This window comes from Muscardinus avellanarius (assembly GCF_963383645.1).
Source record: "Muscardinus avellanarius genome assembly, chromosome: 8".
NCBI lineage: Eukaryota > Metazoa > Chordata > Mammalia > Rodentia > Gliridae > Muscardinus > Muscardinus avellanarius.
In genome coordinates this window covers 78,649,087-78,670,818 of record NC_137794.1, presented here as the reverse complement: position 1 = coordinate 78,670,818, position 21,732 = coordinate 78,649,087, and the positions used below count along the sequence as shown (strand labels likewise).

The window sequence follows — 21,732 nt, the reverse complement described above, 5'->3', positions numbered from 1 at the left end:
TTTTCGTATGATTATGATGAGCCAGAAAGTTGTAATGAAAAATCAAACTGTTTATAGAATTGGGTGTAAAGAAAGAACAAATGATTTGGTACAAATGCCACATGATTCATGACAGGTTGCATGAGGAGCTGGCAGGAGTGCCTCTTACAACATTTTGTCCCATAGAACATAAATATGACCATGTGTCCCTATCCTGCTCCTAAAAGCCAAGCTAGGAGCAGGGTGTGTGAATGGAAAAATGAGCTCTGCAAGTGCTTTCACTCATACACGCTGATTCATGAGCCCGGGAACCAAGTGGACAATGACACAGACATTTTGGAGAAAATTCAGAACACAAACTTAAGCTGCAGAAAATAAGCTATCTAAAGAAGGGTTAAACATCTCTAAATTATTTAGTATACAGGGGAAAAAAGGAATGAGCAGTTTGTAATTACTGATGTAGTAGGAGGTTTTACACAAAACATTATTATAAGGAATTCTCCACATTGCCTGGGTGGGCAGAAAAAGAGGAATTAGGCCTTGCTGTGAGATAGGAGGTGTGTGGGATGTAAGTCTTGAGGACAATCACAAGCAAAGAATCTTTCAGGAGCATAGAAGCGCTTTCAGGAGGTCTGGACACGGGATGGAGTCTGGTGGGCTGAGTTGGTCGTGTACCCATCTGGGGGGTGGGGGGCTCTGCCTTTTGTCCTGTGAGAACAGCAAAAGGCTGAGAGTGTGGAACAAATACTAAGGTGTGAATCCTGAGCTTGAGAGTTTCCTAAGAGCAAATGAAAATAGGTTGTCTTTTACTCTTCTTTTGGTTCTTCACAACTCCTACGGAAAAGCTCAAATGTACAACTTTTCCTGGGTCAGAACTTAGTGTCTAGCAGGCCACGGAATCCATCCTCCTTGGGTTGTCTAAGGCTGAGGAATTGACTCCTGGGATTTATTTTTTTCACTTTTTGTTTTGATACTCAATGTTTTATCAAGAAAAATGTCTGGTATAGACTTTCTCAACAAGACCCCCAAAACTCAGGAAATAAAACCAAGAACTGATAGACGGGATTTCAAATAAAAAGCTCTACATAGCAAAGGAAGCAATCAAGAGTCTGAAGAGAGAAGCTAAAAATGGGAGAAAATCTTTACCGGCTATTCCTCTGATAGAGGACTAAATCTAGAATACACAAAAAACTCAAAAAAGCAACACTAACAACACAAATAACCCAATAAAATATCTATTCAGCAATTGAACTGAATAGATACTTCTTAAAAGAAGAAATACCAGTGGCCCAAAAGTATATGAAAAAATGTTCACCATTATTAGTAATCAGGGAAATGCAGATGAAAACTACATTGACTCCAGATAAATCCAGTTAGAATGGCAATCATCAAGAATACAAACAACAATAAATGCTGGCGAAGATGCAGGGAAATGGGAACTCTTATACACTGTTGGTGGTATTGTAAATTAGTATAACCACTGAAAAGATCAGTATGGAGACTCTTCAAAAATCTAGAAACAGAACCATTATAGTCACACCACTAGAAGCTGTATCACTTCTTGGTATTATTCCAAGAGAATCATAGCCAAAGTATTATAGTGATACATGCATATCCATGTTTATAGCAGCACAATTCACAATAACAAAATCATGTAACTAACCTAGGTGTCTATAAATAGATGAATTGACAAAGAAAATACTGTACATACACAGTGGAAAATATGGCATATACACAAAATGGAACTTTACTCAGCCATAAAGAAGAACATAATTATGTTACTTGTAGCAAAACATGAAAATAGAGATTAAGTGAGATCAGCCAGTTGCAGAAAGTCGTATGTGTCTCTCATATGTGGAAGCTAGATAGAAAATAGAAAACAAAAGGTGCTTCAGATAAATGAGAAGAAAGACCAGTAGAATACTGGAGGGGGTTGGGGACATGCAGTGTTATGGAAGTGTTGAGGAACATGCAGTGTTGAGGAAGGCAACAGTTCAAACACATTGATTTCCATATGTGAAGGTTTAACTACAAATTGCGCTAACATGTACAGGAAGGAGGAGGGAGTCTGGTGTGATGTGGAGGAAAATACACCAAGTGATGTATGGATGTATGTTCAGATTGCTTTGAATCTCACTATGATGCATGATTACAATGCACCAATAAAATGAGAGAGACAGAAAGAGAGAGAGAGAGAAGAGAGAGAAGAGACAAAGAGAAGGAGAGAGCGCGCACTTCATAACACTGCATGTCCTTCCTATAAAAAGAAGTTTTCATGGGGCATGGTGGCACACGCTTGAAATCCCCGCGCTTGGGAGGTGGAGACAAGAGGATTGCGCAGGTTCGAAGCCAGGCGCGCTTGCTTAAGAGACCCTGTTTCCAAATAAGAAAGTATAAAATAGGTCTGGGAGGGTAGCCTGGAGGTAGAAGGGTTTCCAGGAACCCCAGTACCACCAAAAAATATATATATATATAAATAAATAAAAAATGGAAAAAAAAGTTTTCTTGCTGGGCGTGGTAGTGCATGCTTGTAATCCCCATGCTTGGGAGGCTGAGACAGGAGGATCGCACAAGTTCAAAGCCAGCCTCAGCTACTTTGTGAGGCTCTCAGCAACTTAGTGAGACCCTGTTTCCAAATAAAATATAAAATAGGTCTGGGAGTATAGCCTGGAGGAAGAAAGCCCCTGGGGTCCATCCCCAGTACCACACACACAAAAATAAAATAAAAAAGTTTTCTTGCTTTTGGGGGTTGATCTAATGGTTTCTACTGATCCCTGCACATTCGATAAGTGGTGATGTTGACAAGCAGAGCAGTAAAATTACTAGAAACTGCGGGTGGATGAAGGCAATGAATGAAGGCATGGTGAATTCTTGGTCCTGAAACATCTGATCACAGGCCTAATAAAGTAGAAAACCCCTTGAAAGACCCTCCAGGCCAAATTCACTAAGAGCTTCAGGGCCCTGCAGTGAGGAGTAGTTCCTACCCTTGGGAGCGCCCAGCAGGCAGCACAGGAAGGAGCAGGAGGTGAGAGCAGAAGCAGCTGAGGAATCAGCATGTGGCCATAGCTAGTCTTAATTTGGTCATGGATAATGTATTTATAACTTTCTCAGTAATAGTGAAATACAAAAATGAATTGTATACAAAATAATAATGATAATATCAGGATGTAATTAAGTTATTGTTTAGGTGATATCTTTAAATATTTTATAGTCTCAATGATTTTTTTTGTTTTAAAAGTTTATACTGTGTGTGTGTGTGTGTGTGTGTGTGTGTGTGTGTGTGTATGTAATTGAAGATGGAACCCAAGGACATTCTACCACTGAGCTACACCCACAGCTCTATTTTTTTAATTTCTTATTTTGAAACAGGTCTCACTAAGTTGTGGAGGGCATTATAAGTAGCTGAGGCTGGCCACAAACCTGCAATCCTCCTTTCTCAGCCTCCCAAGTAGTGGGATTACAAGCGTGCATTACCACACCCAGCTTAAAAATTTATATCTTTTAAAAATAGACTAATATTATTTTTTGTTCTCGTTTTCCTCTGTGGATATTTATGCTTATACAATAAATCTAAAATTTTTTTTAAATACCCTGTGATGGTGGCAAATTTTCAGTTTATATGCAGGAACCAAATACATTACTATAAAATGATCCATTTTGCAACTCTCCTTAATCTCCCCTCCATGACAGCAAACTGTGCTGTGCTCAGGATGTGAATTTAGTAAACAAGTCTAGATAGCTGATGGGTGGTGGATGGCATTATAACACATGGTATCCAATTTGTTTTTGCTGGTCCACATCCAAACCAAAGGAGCACTGAGCTGCTATGGAACCTTCACTTACATTCTGAAGTCAGAACACAGACACCCTTTATCCTACCCATGATCTTCTCTCACGTATCTGCTTTTTGGTAGATTAAATGGAGAACACAAAGGCGATTCACTTTAATAAACAATTTCACTCCTGAGTGGCTTATACAAACAACTCCAAGGATACAGTAGCACTACTCGATAGTGAAGTCATCTGCAGACTTATATGAAAAGAAAGAGGTCCGCCTTGTTGAATGTACTGAATGCTGGGTCCTGCCTTGCCTGAAGAACTAAGAGCAGCAATGGCTAAGCTGTCCTGATGAAATGGACCCAATCACACAAAATTCACTTCATCTGTACCTTAAGGCTTGTGACAGTTGTCTCAACCCTCTCCTCAAATGATTTGAAAGTAGGAGAATTCCTAAAATAACAGAAAAAGAGGTCAGCTCCAAAGACCTAGCGTCTTAGCAACCATGCTGTTTAGTTTTCTGCTCCTATTGGTAAATATCGCCTGTGCACCAGAGCTGGTTGGCTACTTGCCACCTTCAACAACCATGTTCTAAAATATCTTTGGTTCTACTAGGTTAGGCCCAGAAACCATAACCTGACATGGAATATTCCTAGGGAAAACAGATACCCAACTGCGCAATAAATAATATAGCATGTGGCAATGACACATCTATAATAATTCCAGAGTGCATCATAAATAATTTCCAATGAGTCGATGGAGTGATAGACAGCTTAATTTTTCATTTATTAGTTGTTTCTATCACAATATTCCTCCTCTTCCTGACTCAATTTTTTTTTTATAAGCAATGGAAAAATCTGTCTGAAGAATGTCATGTCTGAGTTTTCCTACTTGGAATTTTAAAGTTATTTTTTTCAACAAATGCGAGTCAAGACAGAAATAGCTCAAATAGAAAAAAAGTTCAAAAGATTTTTCTTTTCCATGCCTTAAAAAATCATAATTATGACAATTTCCATGAAGTGGTATTTTTGAAAGTTAAGGCTTTTATTATTTTATGTTGAAATAAAATTGCCTGTCTAATGCCTGATCAAAGTGGTATAAGTTCTTTTTCTTCACCAAGAGCATATGCCCATATGTTTTCTTAGCAGAGAAAACAGCTTATTGGCATTTTGCTTGTGACACATTCTGTGTGTGTGTGTGTGTGTGTGTGTGTGTGTGTGTGTGTGTGTACGCATGCATGCACACGTGCACTATCTTGTTGCTTTAAGTGTAAATACTTCATTTGGTGCTTTTTGGTTTCCTATATAGGACATGGCCATATGATGTTATAAAGTCATTATTACCATTAAAAATGACCTCACAAAGCCAGCTAAAGAAATAGGACCTGAATTCAAAGATGTACCTTAAATCTTATATTTATGTCATCTTTCAACAGTAAGAATTGTCATTGTTTTCAGGTCAGATAATTCAACTAAATGTTACTACATTTGATAAGCTACTCTTGATTCTCCCTTAAGGTTAGAAAAAAAATTGTAGGAGTGGCCTAGAGAAACTTGATAACAGAGAGTGGCTATAAAATATGGGTTTTGCCATATGGTGCCAGATGAACCATAGCTCTAATACTGTAAGAGACAATGGATATAGAGGATATTTTTCAAGTGAATCTAGCTTAAAAAACATATTGGAGGTTGACTTTGGAGACATTGATTCTTCACAGGGACAGGAACACACCTGCATCCATGCTGCATGGGTTGACAGTGGTGAGCTGAGAGGACCCAGGTATGGAATCACACCTGGTATGTGACTCAAACACTGCTCAACTTCCCAGGAGGAATCCTTCATAATACCTCTGTTTCACAATGACATATAAGTGAGTTACACTTCGATGGCTCCTTACTTTTAGTGCAGGTTTTATATGGCTGACTTGTTCCCATGACTTCTTGTCTTCCCTCAGCTACACAAGCCCACAGCAGGCAAAGAGTTAAGCCTCATGGTTCATGGGCATGTGTTACATGATTAAAGTCAGTTTTTCTTTAAAAGTTAATTTCAGAAAGTCCATGGGGGTTGCATTTGGCCTATAAGCTCCTAGATAGATTCCTGGTTCATAGAGCAAAGCTATGTTAATTTTTTCTGGTCCTTCTTTAGACACACAGATTTTAAAATGTGATAAGTAAAGGAGCCAAAAGCCTTGCGTTGCCCTACCCCAAATGTGTGTTCTTACAGCAGAGGGAGTGGTTGATTTGATGAACTCAGCAATCTTGATCTGCACTCCTTACTCACTCCCAAATATAGCAAACCAAATATTGTGGTTAAGTTTCCAAATTACCCAATTAATCAAATAACCCCAGTGTGAAAGAGATTTCATAAGACAGAGCAGACATTCCTCTAATCGAATTATACTACAATGCACGCTGGAGAAAAGGGAGAAATTGCTAAATCAGATTTAATCATATTATGCATAAACTACAAACTTAGCACTGCAAAAAAAGTGCTCCTAGAAAGAACTTGGCCTTATTGGTCTCAAACTAACATAACTGAATGACCTCTATGAGGTATTCCAACCACAGTGCATACTAAGAAGCAGGTAGAGAACAGTGCCGACTGAAGTTGGGGGACGGTCTCAGGGGCTTGACCTCCCTGCCACCCAGGCAGCTCTGGTGTTCTGGGAAGTACCTTGGAAAGAGCAGTGAATCTGGTTCCAGCCTATTTTTTATTTTTTATTTTTTTTACAGTACTGGGGATGGAATCCAAAGGCATTCTACCTCCAAGCTATACCCCCAGCCCTATTTTTTATTCTTTATTTTGAAACAGAGTATCACTAAGTTGTGAAGGGCCTTACCTCACAAATTGCTCAGGCTGGCCACGAACCTGCGATCCTCTTGTCACAGCCTTCCAAGTACTGGGATTACAAGCATGTGCCACCACGCCCAGCTATCCAGACTCTTATTTTAAGAACACTGACAGGGATACCCATGAGGTGGCTTTCCCAAGGGTCCAACATTAATTCTCAGCAGAGTTGGGCTACATCCTGCCTCTTCTGATTCCCAAACATCCCTTCATCCAGACTATGACTACCATTTTGATTCTATCTTATTGCATCACTGCAATTACACATGCAACCTTGAACCTGGGAATGTCTTTCTTGCAAGTTTTTACTTGCAAGAAAGTATTTAAGTGACATTTTATAATGATATCCTATCTAGGACCATTAGCCCTCTTAGCTTCCTATTCTTTCCTTTCAGATGTTTTCCCAGGCTTGCACTTAGATCTGCTAAAATAACAAATCTATTTCTACCCTTACATGTGTGCTTGCTTGAAATGTCCCAAGCCCTATCCTCAGTGCTTTACACAAGTTATTCTGTTTTGGCCTCATGACACCCATGTGAGGTGGGCCTTATTTCTTGCAATGTATGGAAAAAGGAGTGGAGATTGAGGTAGGTTGAGTCCCTTGTCTTGGATCACACAGGAAAGTCTGGCCTAGTCAAAGGCCCAGGCCCATTGCCCAGCCTTTCACTTTAGCAATTTACTTTCCCATAAAGGGGAGTGGGGAGGGAAGCTCACAAGTAACTATCAATAAAGTGATACTTCATACACATTCTGCATAAGGTTATGTAAAATATTGGGCACACATTACCTCATAGCAGGCATACTTATGGAATGTCGAATGGAGTAGCTTCAGGGCAAAAGAAGATTAAGGGGGGGAGAAAAAAGATAGCACAACATAAGTACATGAAAAACTCCCTCCACACAGTTCTAAAACAGCAATTTCTAATATTCCGTCCATCCAACCAAGATGATATTTGTTTTCCTTCGGTTTAAGAGGCCACAGTCAGCTTCCAAAGATATGAAGGAGAGTAGATGGTCCATGGTCACACACTATTCTATTTCATTACAATCCTTACAGGAAATCTGAGAACATGTATGTATATTGTCTAGGTCCAAACCGGGTCTCCATTCCCTTCTCTGCTCAGAAGAGCAGAGAAGTACAGCCAGGCAAGTAGACGCTGATTGTTCCATTGTAGAGAAACTGTCCAGAGGCATGTGCATGGTTAAATAAAGTCAGTCAAGGAAGCATGTGCCAGACTAACATAATTCATACAGTCCAACATGGAGGGAGGGATTTCTATATCCACTGTGGTTTAACTGTTAGTATAAACATTCTTGAGAAGTGTAAGAGGTTCATCCTCTTAATCCTATAGTAGCTGATTCATCTGCCCTCTGGTTGCCTGATGTTATCTGTTGAGTTCTACTCAGAAATCAGGCTGGGCTCTATTTTCCTGGACTGTTGCTTTGTCTCCCATCCACCTGTCAGCATGGTCCCTGCTTTCTCTTCTCCCAAGAAACTAATAGGTGTTGGGTCAGATTTGTCACCCTCCCCCAATGATATCCACTGATGTCATTAGTATGGTAAAGCACATTACTGAAATAAAAAGGAAAAAAAAATAAAAGAAATTCAGGGGATACTTATAGTCTTACCCTAGATACTCCATATAGAAATTAGAGGCCAAACAATTTCCTCAGAAGTCACATTTAAAAGACATCACTAAAAGAAAGTTAGCATTACCAATATCTTCATCTCTTTAAACATAAGCACTTTCTTAGGATTTTTCCAATTTAGGATAAAAGTCTAGGTAAAAGAAGGCTTAATAAAAAGGCCTGTAACTGACCATGTTAAACTTCTTAATATGCATGCGTTTCTACCAACCTTTCTTACTTTTGATTTCAGAAGATACAGAAACATTGAAGGTGAGACAGCAGCGCAAATAAGTTTTGAAAAATTCAGAGAATCACAACACTCAAGAGAAAACAATTTTGGGTTCTTTAACTTCACTTTCTAGAAGTTTCATAAAAATACACTACTCTCGATTTTCAATTAGTTTTTTTTGGGGGGGTCGTCTTTTTCAAGTCTAAGGACCTTGCCGATGCAGAAAGAAATTCTTATAAGATTGCCTAACAAGTGAAATTGGTGAAAACAATTCAGAACTGAGATAAATATGTGCTTAAATAAATTCGAACGGATTAGGTGTCTTATAATTGGCATCTTGCTAGTCAGGTGCACCCTTCGGAAAACTATGTAGCTGTTCTGTGCTTACCCGATGGAGTGAGACCTGCAGCCAGGCAGCATGAAAGAGAAGAAAGAGCGGGGCAGAGTTAGCATAAAGAATACAGAGAAATGACAGCACTGCCCCTCTTGTCCCCTTTGAAGGGTTCAGAGATAAAGATTAGATACTTGTATTCACCACCTATTTTAATTATATAGTCAGCCCTCTGCATCTGAGAGAAATCGTTTTCAGGACCCTATGTGGACGCCACAATCCTCAAAGCTAATACCTCTGATATAAATAAAATGTATTTGCATATAACATACATCCTCTTGTATATTTAAAATCATTTCTAGATTACTTGTAATACCTAATAAAGGGCAAATGCCACATCAATACTGTTATACTATATTGTGTAGGGAATACTGACATGAAAAAAATCTATGTTCAGTTCAGATTAATAGTTTTCTTTTTTCTTTTTAAAATATTTCAACCCACAGTGGTTAGGTGTGGAACTCACAGATACAGAGGGCAGAATGTACTGAATTTTTAATTGTCTTAAAGATTTTTACCAACATATTATAAATTTAGCTTATAATTGTTGTTTTCCATGCTACATAGGAATAGCAAGACACTAACATTTTCTGCCTCCTCCAAACATTACATCCCCACCAGACCACAGTTTGAACAAATTCAACTGAGACATTCTGAGAAGATGCCAATATTATTTTAGAAACGATTCCAACAGCTTGCATTTCCTCAGAGATACTTTCAGAAGTCTGACTTCATTTTAACTTCACAGTAAATATTTTGGCGAGACAGACATTATCAATGTTATTTTTCAGATGGAGAAAGAGACTCAGTCATTCCATGACTGGCCCAAGATGACATCACTCAGTGGTGATGTCAGATTAAAACAAGAATCATATTTAGCTCAGGAAATATAATGTATTTTGCCAAGCATCATACACCATAATCCCAGTACTTGGGAGGCAGAACAGCTTCATGGCCAGCCTCAGCAACTTAGCAATGCACTCCACAACTTAGTGAGATCTTGTTTCAAAATAAAAATATAATAGAGCTGAGAATGTAGCTCAGAGGTAGAATGCCGCTGGGTTCTATCTCCAGTACACAAAAACAAACAAACAAACGTGTGTGTGTGTTTGTGTGTGTGTGTGTGTGTGTGTATGCTTTTATATAAAAACATAAATCCTAAAGGCCCACATTTTATTTATTTGTGTAATACTGGAATTAAACTCAGGACCTCATACATATTAGGCAATATTCTACCACTGAATCACACCCCTGGATTATTTTAAGTTTTTTAAAATTTTTATTTTTTTTTCCAGTACTGGAGATAGAACCCAGGGAGTATTCTACCTCCAAGCTACACCCCCAGCCCTATTTTTTATTCTTTATTTTGAAACAGAGTCTCACTGAGTTGCAAAGGGCCTCACTAAGTAGCTGAGGCTGTCTGCGAAACAATGCTCCTGTCTCAGCCTCCCGAATGCTGGGATTACAAGTGTGTGCCACCACACCTGGCCTTATTTATTTTATTTTATTTTGAAGGTTTGCTAAAATGTCAGCCTGTCTTAAATTTGTGATTCTCCTGCCCTAGCCTCTGGAGGAGCTGGTATTAGAGACATGTGCCACCATGCCCAGCAAATGTAGAATTATTTTAAAGAAAAACTGTGAAGGTACTGTTTTTCTTCTAAGGTTATCTAAATTTAATGGATAAGCTTTTGAGCAAGTTCATAAATTTATTCCCAGAATGTGCAAAATACATTCATAGTATAACTAATAAAATAAAAAACAATATATTTTAAACCAAAGAAGAGTTTATAATAAAATAACTGTGCTGAAATTTTAACTTTTCCCACTGCCATTTTATGAATTGGCACGTTCATCTGAGCAAAATGTCAAAACCTTCTAATTTTTCTCATTTAATAGTCTTTATTTATCTTCAGCAATTTTTTTTTTTTTTTTGCAGTACTGGGTAGAATGCCCCTGGGTTCCATCCCCAGCAATTTCAAAATAACTTATACATATATGTTACTTATTTTAGCATAGGTGTAAACAAAATTCTTTGTAACACTTATTGCCTTTGCAGAAAGTTATCCTCACTCATACACAAATGTTAGAAATTATAGTTTAAGAACAGTATAAGAATATCGTACTGAAATTTTCCAACTGCATACAATATTTCAGGACTGTATTCAAGTCTCCATAAGCATAGGATAAATTTTCTAGCATCTTTAGCCAGTTTATAATCAAAATGAATCTTTTATATGGAACATAATTGTGAAAATGTTGGAACTCCTGGAAAACAGGTTACCTACTGTACTAAAACAAAGCCACGTTAAATCAGGAGGAACAGTCTTCACGTCTGATTAGTGTATTAACATAAATGTCAACTTATTATATATATGCAACAATTTTCATTCTTTGCTATTTAGAAAAACAGTGAGGGAGGAGCTTTATAAAACATAGTGAGCCGGGCGTGGTGGGCACGCTTGTAATCCCAGCATTCGGGAGGCTGAGACCAGAGGATCACGGTTTGTGGACAGCCTCAGCTACTTGTGAGGCCCTCTGCAACTCAGTGAGACCTGGTTTCAAAATAAAGAATAAAAAATTGCTTGGAGATCAAATACCTCTGGGTTCCAGCCCCAGACCCGCAAAAAAAAAAAAAAAAAAAAAAAAAAAAAAAATATATATATATATATATATATATATATATATATATATATATATATATAGTGAGCTCCTGTTAATGGGCACTTCCTCATTTCCATCATGCGGGTCACCTTGTATCTGAGATGGCCACTTAATAAAGATAAAAACTAGCACTTACAGAGTGCTTAATACATACTCTTTATGCCACTTCTGACTCTCTTCTGCTACCTTTATAATAATGCAATTATTATAATAATTTAAATATCATATTAATTATAAGTTGCTACTCTTTTTTTCTTTTTTCCTTTTTCTGCAGAGCTGGGAATGGAACTCAGGGCCTCATAAAGTTCATACTCAATTCCTGAGCTACATCCCCAACCCAACCCTGTACTCTTATCCCTGTTTTATAAATAAGCACATTCGGGTACAAGTGAGCTAAGTTATATCCAACCTCCTTTTAACCTGATTACTTAAAGCCGAATTGTCTGAATACTTATTTCAGTGACAGATTCCTTAAACTCCACCCAAGCCTCACTGAGGCAGAGGGGCTCCAGAGGTGTCTGTAAGATCCCCTGAATATGAAAAACACTATTTTAGTTGGTAGTGTTATGGAGAGGTCCTAGCATTCAAGTTAAAGACTTAAAATAAGTATGTAGAGAACAATTTTATAAAAATGGCAAAATATTTTTCTCAATTGAAAGAATCTTTCCTGTTCTAAGGAACTATTGAATTCATTTAGATAAATGTCTTCATGCATTGAAATAACTGAAAAACTTATTTGTAGTAATATTATAGATAACTAATAATCCAAAGGTTTACCTCATCATTACAAGCTGTCTCTAAAGAATTTCAATTGTTTTCGATGGTGCATTAGTAGTTAAAAATCAACCTCCAGTGCCAAAAAAAGAAGATATAACAATATACCAGTTTCATGCACATACTCTTACCTAACTTTATCTTAATGAATACCTAGTTAAGATGCTTCATGTTTAATGGGCATAATCTAGCAATTTTGAAGCCCAAATATAAATTAGACATAAAGATATAAATATCTGTTGTTAGGTATCAAAGCTGCATAGTAAGAAATAAAATAATAGGTTAAGAACCCAATGAAATGAGTACATGCAGAAATTTTAAAGTCAAGAAATTTAAAATTTATTGAAATGTTTTTGTTTAACGACTTGATATCTAGAAAAAAAATGAAGTTGATTTCTAAGAACTATTTTCTAAGGCATATTGGCCAGATGCAAAATAAACAGACAGGGTTGTATTTAAACAAGCATATAAAAGGGAAATAACTATACAAGACAACTTCCTTGTACATAATATAAAAATATAAATGGCCAATATTATGTTTTTTCCCAGTACCTACAGTGATGACATTTGGATCTCATTTCAAAATTTCTCTTTATGTGCACCCTGGTTTGATATAGTCGTGAAATACTGAAAATGATGATATTGTAGGAGGAGTGTTTTCAAAATTTGTTACCACTATGTACTGGATGTCAATAGTCATTAAGAATGAAGATGTAAAGACAGGCATAGTGGTGCAAGTCTATAATCCAAGTACGTAGGAGGCTGAGATAATAGGATCACAGGTTCCAGACCAGTCTTAGTAATGTTCGAAACCAGTCTCAGCAGCTTAGTGAGACTCTGTTTAAAATTTAAAAAACAGCCGGGCGTGGTGGCGCACGCTTGTAATCCCAGCATTCGGGAGGCTGAGACCTGGAGGATCGCGGTTTGAGGACAGCCTCAGCTACTTAGTGGGGCCCTTTGCAACTCAGTGAGACCTCGTTTCAAAATAAAGAATAAAAAATAGGGCAGGGGGTATAGTTCAGAGGTCAAATGCCCCTGGGTTTCATCCCCAGACCTGCAATAAATAAATAAATAAATAAATAAATAAATAAATAAATAAATATAAAAATAAAAAATAATCCCGGCATTTGGGAGGCTGAGACAGGAGGACTGTGGTTCACGGATAACCTCAGCTACTTAGTGGGGCCTTTTGCAACTCAGTGAGACCCCGTTTTAAAATAAAGAATTAAAAAATAGGGCTGGAGGTGTAGCTGGGAGATATAATGCCCCTGGGTTCCATCCCCAGTGATGCAAAATACAAATAAATAAATAAATAAATAAATAAATAAATAAACAAATAAATAAACAAATAAATAAATAAATAAATAAATAAATAGGACTGGGACTGTAGCTCAGAGCTAGAATGCCCCTGGGTTCAATCCCCAGGAAGCTCCCCAATACATTAAGACCAGCCATTAGACAAGGCTCACTCGGTCCCCATGGTTCTTTCCCTCGTACCTCATGTCTCCAAACTTCTTGCTGATGGCCGTCCCCACGTTGCTGAAAGCTGCCGTTGCCTTCTGCCCTGCATGACTCAGGGTTTCATGTGTTTTCTTGTATCTAGAAGTAAAAGGGAACCATGGTAAGCAACACAGTTTATCGACCATGATCGCCCATAAAATGTTCGTCTTCCTTCTTTCTCCTTACTTTGGAAATTCCCTTTCCTAAATAGATGTAGGAAGAAGAGGACCCACAGAAGTCACTGATTCATTAATTTGGAGGTGATGGTTTGACTACTGTTCGTTCATAAGAGGGAAAGTCTCTGAATTCAGGAAGAACGTACAAAAAAGATACAGAGCTAAAAGCACAGGCCTTCATGAAAAATACTGGAACTGCTCAGAGCGGTGTTTTTAAAGAACTGTATTAATGCTACGAAGAGTCTTTGGTCAGTGATAACTCTAGCCACCAAAGATAATATAAAAAATAGAAAATATTGGCTTTTGAAAGGAAATCTAAGCTTATATTGTCAATTCAGGTAAAATTAACCAGAAGAAGAAAAAAATACAACTAATAACTTACTTTTCTAATATTTATAGCTCAGAAATAATAAGGGCACATAATCTGATGATAATATAGTTATTTCTTTTGGTCAAAACAGATTTGGGGATACAGTACCGGTTACTTTTTAATAGGCCTGTGTCCCTACTAGACTGTGACATCTTAAGGGCAAGGGAGTCATTCATCTTTGTGTCACCAATTACTGTTAGAAGGATACAGGAGAAACCCAGTAAACACTAGGGAATAGTGACACCCCAAAGCACACTCCCCTGTCACCCCCACACAAAGGCAGTAGGGTGGGTGACAGAGGTGGAATGGACAGAGGTGGAATGGACCATAAGTGACAAAAACAAGACGAAAGCGCTGTCCTGAGGTTTTAAGCATGGTGACAGGAAGGACAACGAGGACAGCCACAGCGCCCAGAAAAGGCCAAGGGATTTCTAAGAGTTTGTTAATGAAGTGAGAAATAACAGACACATACCGAGGAATAAAAAGAAACCTACAAAATTTTTGTACAGAATAAAAAAGAAACTAATTCTTATAATGTGCATGCTGTATTCTTCCAACATATATGCTGCTCCCTCCCAGGTAAGTCCCCCCAAAGCCACTCGAGGCCTATAGCACTTGGACATGTGTGGCACTTTTAGGAAGGCTTTATATCAGACAAAATCAGCTGTGACAGAAATCCCCCCTCCCTCCACGCCTTCCATCTCCCACGAGACATCCAGACCCAGACGGAATGCCAGACTCTAGTCAATGCACCAGAACATGCGCCTTGGCCTCGCTTAGGCCTTAAATCTCTTTATCAATATGGTATTATATCACTTTGTGATATACCATTGTGATGTAGAATGACAATTCATCAATAAAAGCATATTAAAAACAAAACCACTAAGGCAAAGCATATCATTTGTCCTTTCCAAATCCTGCACCAGCCCCTAGTTTCACTCAGTAAAAGACGCAGTTGCTCTGTGCAGGCTGCAGGGCAGCCACACACAGCCCAACCTGCAGTCTGCTCTCCCTCCTGCTTTCACCAGCTCAGCCACCCGGGCGGAATCCTTTCTGTCCTGGGAGCATGCCGGGCTCTCTGCTATTTTAGGGCCTCTCCTCTAGCTGTTTTTCTTTGCGATGCCATCAAATTTGACAAGAAAAGGATTGTGTTGTATTGTAAGTGTCCCACTTTGAAGAATTAAAAAGAAAGACCTATGCCAGTAGCCTTAAGAAGACTGTAACAGCCATCTTTGAACAGGGCCAGAGGTCCCTGGGGCCTTTGGTCAAGTGAGTGTCAGCAAAATGGGTCTGAGCTTTAGGGGAAGGATGGGAAGTTGAGAAGGGAATTGGGCAAAGCAGAGAGAAGAAAGTCTACTAAGAAATGTAAAGGAGGGAGGGAGGGGTGGGGAGAGAGAGAGAGAGAGAGAGAGAGAGAGAGAGAGAGAGAGAGAGAGAGAGAGAGAGAGAGAGAGAGTCCTAAATTCTTTCTTGAACACCATAGGGCTTCATTACAGCATTGACATTTCACATAGAAATAGAGATTCGTTTTCCATTGTAGGGACCTGCATATCGCTAATTCCACAACAAAGCCTCAGTCTCTGTATATGACTACCCTTTATTTTTGCTGCAGCAGTGTGAAGAGTGAAGATCTAGCCTACAGGAACCCTGGCCTTCGCAGGAGGCTGGGACTGGCCCCTAGCTAGAGAGGTCCTTCTCATTCTGGTCAGGTATCGCTTCTCTTGCAGTTTGACCCAAAGTTTAATTTATTTGGAAGCTGTTCTGTATTGTCTAGCGTTATGTATCGTAGAAGATTTTGAATTTTGAGATAAGAAGCATCTTTTTAACACTTGTGTATATATGTCATTCTGACTTTGATGGCTTATAAATTAAGCCATCAAATAATTAAAATAGCTAAGAAGGCATTCATATTGTAAGCCGTGTTAGCTACATTGTATTTTAAACACCCTGCTGCAGCAAAATAAAAGGTGGGTATACACAGAGACCTGAGGCTTTCTTGTGGAATTAGTGATATGCAGGTCCCCACAGTGAAAACACATCCCTTTTTATGTAAAATTTCAGTGTTGCAATGAAGCCATATGGATAGCTTAGTGGTGTTTAAGAAAAACTTTAGAATGGCTTAGTTTGTTTTCTCGTTCTCTTCCTCCCATGGGGATTGAACCCAAGAAGCATTTTATCTCTGACCTATACCCCAGCCCTAACTTCTTCCTCTTCTTTTTCTTTTTTTTTTTTAACAGGATCTCAATAAGTTGCTGAGACTGGCCTTGAACCTGCGCTCTTCCTGTCTCAGCGTCTAAGTACTGGGGTTACAGGCATGCACAACCATGCCTGGCAGGATTTCTTACATCTGAGAATTAATGTCAAATCAGAAGGGCAGGGGAGGGGAAATCTTCAGGTTACAGAGGATGAATGAGGCGACTGGGTGGAGCTGGGACCCAGGCCCAAGAGACACCCTCCTCCAAAATGCCTTGTTGCCATGGAAGCAACTGACATTTGAAGGCAAGTTGGGTCAGCTTTCTAGAACACCAGTGTTCATGGGGAGAAATAGTTACACTATATTTTAAGAATTCTGTGATCCATTTTATCTTCATGGTTTTCCACCTTTTGCCTATGCTAATAATCATATTTCTTGAAAATGGTACCATTTTACCTATACGCTTAGAGATCAATAGTTGAGAGAAAGATTTAAGATGTTAAGTTTAAGCTGAGAGGAAGGTTAAAATGAGAGGAAGAAGCTATGAGGCAAGAAGTGATTACTAATAATAAAGTAACCAGGGACCCAGGAGAAATAGGACACTGGGCTCAGAGAACTTAAAAGCTCTAAGGAATCTACTCCATCATAGTATAAGTGGAGAATACTCAGTGGTGTACTGGCCAGACTCTGTAATTTTATGCAGAGTCCAGATTGAACTTGATCTTAAAATTGAATATGCAATACAAATCACCAACCAGAAGACAGGAGCTTGAGTCTTGAGGAAAGACCCTCCTGCCAGGCCACTGATAACCCCTCAGAGAAGTTGGTGCAATTGCATTTTATTAGAGCACAGAATTTTGCACAAAGTTTGTACTACTGACACTTAAAATTGCTTTACAACCCTCCCATGTAAAACTATGTACAATATTTAAATAATAAAAAGGACTTAAATATTAATATTCTAATTGACAACACTGTACTTTAAATAGAGTGCTTAGCATTTTAGATTACTAACATTTCTCCTTTTAAGCTATAGATCGTTACAGCGAGGTTGACTTTTATGCAATTGACAAAATGGAGGAACGACATTTGTTTTCCTTAAATAAAAGGAGAGACGTTAAGACAACCACAGGTTGCTCTCAACTGTGCACTGGGCAGCAGAAACCTTGCAAGTGTAAGCTTCAAGAAGCCTGTAGTGTGCATCTCTCCTCTGTTCCTACAACCTCCTCTGCACGGCTCTTTCTTTTTGACATCGTGTTGCAATCAGGGTTTTCAAATCTGTCCCTATGACCTGCCTGAACTTTCTAGAAATTCCTCTTGTGCATCTGGCATCTCCAGTGCCTGACTCACCAGGAGCAAACTCCACAAGAAGAAGATGCCCGGTTACATTGAGTGCAAGTACATTTCCTGTTTTTCAAAATAAGTCAACAAGAAAATAGGCTTTACTTTTCAAATATTCAGTTTGGCTGGAATGGAAATCATTTACCAGCCTGTATAGATTAGATTAGTTGTTGGGCCAGCACACAGGGGATCTTCCTCTACAAGCCAAACATAAGCCAAGTAAAAAGCCTTCTCTTGTCTTTCCACAAAGATTCCTGTATCATGACTTAACTAATTTCAAAGTTAAAATAATAAGCAAAAGAAGAGAGCACATGGTCTTGTGAACAGTTTTGACTTCAGGCATTTTTCTACACCCAACTAGAAGATTAAAAATTCAACAGTCATCTTACAAGAAGACATTTCATACCACAAATGTATTTCCTATTATGAGATTTAAAAGACAGCTTTCCTCTAATGGCTGTATATGCAGTCTTTCACCAAAGATACCAAAAAAAAAAAAAAAATAGGATTATTTTCTTCCAAAGACTCTCTAAATGCGTTATCAAAACATAAGTTTGCCACTTGGATCTAGAAATAAAGAATCAACTTCCTGCCTCGTGTAATATGATAAAGGCCTAAAGGTAAGAAGAATGAACAACTGTTTGAGAGACTGGGTAAGTATCTTTTTAAATGAGGTCTTTAATCTTTGCTGGTATTTCTGAACTCAACAGCCCTACAAGGGGCTCTTCATAAAAAGAGATAATCATCATTCCTGACCATAATGGCTGGAAGTCTTAGAAGCTCAACATCAAAGAGCAAATAAATCATAAACTAACTTCCATTTCGAAGCACCTTGCAGCTCCTAAAGTGCATGTTAGGCTTTCACTCCTCTGTGTGTAGGATGAAGTTATTAAGCTTTCAAAAAGATGGAATAGTTTAAATTCCTTCCCACCCTCTGTAGACCTGACATTTGGCCTGTGGCACAACTCCAGGTTTATTAGTTGGAGAATTTCATGTGTTTACAAAGTAGAACACTGAATAACTAAAGAAAGCATATGGGTTTAAAGGGCCCGCCACAAGTTGCATATCCTGCTTCCTGTTTCCTTTCTTATTCTCCTATTTTTATTTATTTTATGGAAATACTGGGAATTGAACCCATGAGCACTCTGCCTCCGAGCTATCAATTGTGCACTAGGGAGCGCCAGCCCTATTTCATTTATTTATATTTTTGAAACAGGGTTTCACTAAATTGATTAGGGCCTTGCTAAGGTTTTTTTTTTGTTGTTGTTTGTTTGTTTGTTTTTTGTTTTGTTTTGTTTTTTTGGTGGTTCTGGGATTCCTGGAAGCCCTTTTACCTCTGGGCTACACTCCCAGACCTTTTTTAAAATATATTTTTGAATTTTGGAAACAGGGTCTTTTAAGCCAGCAAGGCTGGCTTCGAACCAGCGCGATCCTCCTGTCTCTGCCTCCTAAGCGTGGGGATTAAAAGTGTATACCACCACGCCCGGCCTTGCTAAGTTTCTGAGGCTGTCCTCGAACCTGTGATTCTCCTGTGTCAACCTCCCAAGGACTGGGATTATAGGTATGGGTGCCCATGCCTGGCTCCTGCTCAATTTCTCTTCTTCACCCTAAAGCCCCCTCCCTCCTTACCTTGAAGACTAAAGACAACATAAAAAAAAAAAGAACAAAAGACAAAAAGGCCAGGATATTCCTGTGTATTCTTAGATTCTATCAAATATAGGCACATAAAAAAACAGACAAGAACAAAGATAAGAACAAACTCTGGACACCATGATCCTTTGACCTGCTCCCGTGTTCCTGGAATCTTTCTAGAAAGGCCCTAATTTGAGGCGGCTGTGTAATTATTCCTACTCATCAGGTCCCATTGCAATTTGAATCCTACTGCAGAGTAAAATATGTCAAGATCTTTCATTAACATACCATAGATTTTCTTTTCATTATAAATCAAGCTAAATAGGTCATGATTGCTTAATCAGTATGCAAAGTATTGCCTCTGGGAATCACACACATCCCCTGACAGATGAAATTCTTTTTTGGTGTTTTGAAATCTAATTCTACCCAATCTAACCCAACCATAGCTCCTCCTTCCCTGACGTCCTGTCCTGAGCAGGTGGCATGGAAACTAACAGGACCGGGATTTAATTAATTCTGGGGAAATGGATTTTGTTATCATTCCTCCAGCATTTGATTAAGACCCTCCCGTTACTTTTAGCAGCCAAGCAAAAACGGTTGAAGAAAGACCCTCTCTTGAAGTTGTGTGGTTGGTTGATTTATACATCCTCCTTTTTAAAAAATTTATCTTTAATGGTGCTTTGTAGTCTTACATCACAATGTAGTTTAGAGTTATAGGGCACATAGCTCTTAGTGAGCCCCCACACCCCGCTCCTTCTCCATTTCCTCCCCTTCCCCATATATGATATTGAGATTGGCATTGACAATTTCACATATGCATTATAATGTCAATGGAAGTGTATGAAGGTACACTACCAATATGATATGAAGGTATCACTACCAGTCTCACTAGCATGTACTGAGAGTGAGGGGGCCATCCAGGTGAGATTCCAAGAGAAATACAGCAAGTACTGTGTGCATGTATGTTTGTATCACTTTGATTCTCTGCATGACGTGTAATTACAATGCACCAGTAAAAATGAAGAAGAAGAAGAAGAAGAAGAAGAAGAAGAAGAAGAAGAAGAAGAAGAAGAAGAAGAAGAAGAGAGTGAGAGAGAGAGAGAAGAGGATTGATTCTTCCCTACAAAGGAAAGTTTACTTCTTTCAAGATTAATGAATTGATAATTGTCTGGATTTATTAATTAATCTCTATGGGTGCTGGAGGAGTAGCTCAGTGGTAGATCACTTTCCTAGCATGTGCAAGGCCTTGAGCTCAATCTCTGGCAACACACACACACACACACACACACACACACACACACACATCATAATAAATAAATACTCTCAGAGGAAATCTTACCAATATAATAGCTTTTACTGGCACCTGCATGCAGATGTCTGTGTCTGTCTGCCCTTAATTCTTCCTGCCTTGTCCTCTCAGTATAGAAACTCGTCGGACTACTGAGTAGTTCACACTTCACCTGGCCCAAACAAAATCCTTGGGTCTTCGCACCAGAACTGTTTCTTCGTATTTGTGACAGCAGCGCACAGTTACAGCATGCCTATACCATCGGACACTTGTCTTCGTGCTTTACAAACACTATTATCTCATTTCACACATGCAGTGAGGCTGAGGTTTCAATCCAGACAATTAATTCTGTAGCCCATGGTTTATTAACCACGATGTTATCTATGCTCCTATTTCAGTAAATAGTAACTATAGCCACCCAGCAGCCTAAGTGAAAGACCTCAGAGTCACACTGAATCCCCATTTGCCTCATTGTTCACCACTAAAATGTTGGGAAGGCCTGCTGAACTGCTCCCCACTTCCTGTCCTCTCCTTGCCCATGACTCCCTGGTGCCATCGCCCATCTGAACTACCACAGTGCCTCACCTGGGATTCTGCAGTCTCCATAATTTATATTACACAGAGTGACCTGGGCGAGCTTTCCCAAGGTCAATTGAAATGGGTCACTTCCTGCCTCCAACCTTCCAAGGGCATCCAAAGCCCTCTGAATACAAGAGCCCCAAGACCCAGAGTCTGTGTCCCTCTCACCATTCTCTAGACACAAGAGATTTCTCGTGGCTCCTGAAAACTACCAGTGCTAGTTTTTGCCTCAGGGTCTTGGCAGCAACTTTTCCTGAACTGAAAGCTCTATAATGAGCCTGGATCAGTACAAGGCTGGATCTTTCTTGGCACTCCAATTTCAGCTGGGAATAGCCTCCCAGGACAGGACTTTCCCGCCTAGGAGG

The 21,732-nt window shown here is 39.0% G+C and overlaps 1 protein-coding gene across 3 annotated transcripts in view; it reads right to left on the bottom strand.

The window, feature by feature from the left end:
* The window catches only part of TPD52L1 (TPD52 like 1), a gene marked incomplete at both ends in the record, with an annotated part of 35,549 nt that overhangs the window by 2,935 nt on the left and 10,882 nt on the right, over positions 1–21,732 (bottom strand). The window contains 4 exons of one of the 3 annotated variants that reach the window (XM_080700462.1): positions 4,149–4,209; positions 7,391–7,429; positions 8,850–8,864; positions 13,785–13,886. In XM_080700462.1, the coding sequence (XP_080556588.1) occupies positions 4,149–4,209; positions 7,391–7,429; positions 8,850–8,864; positions 13,785–13,886 (217 nt within the window). The remainder of the gene's footprint in view (positions 1–4,148; positions 4,210–7,390; positions 7,430–8,849; positions 8,865–13,784; positions 13,887–21,732) is intronic. The other 2 variants (XM_080700461.1, XM_080700463.1) reach the window with 2 other exon arrangements.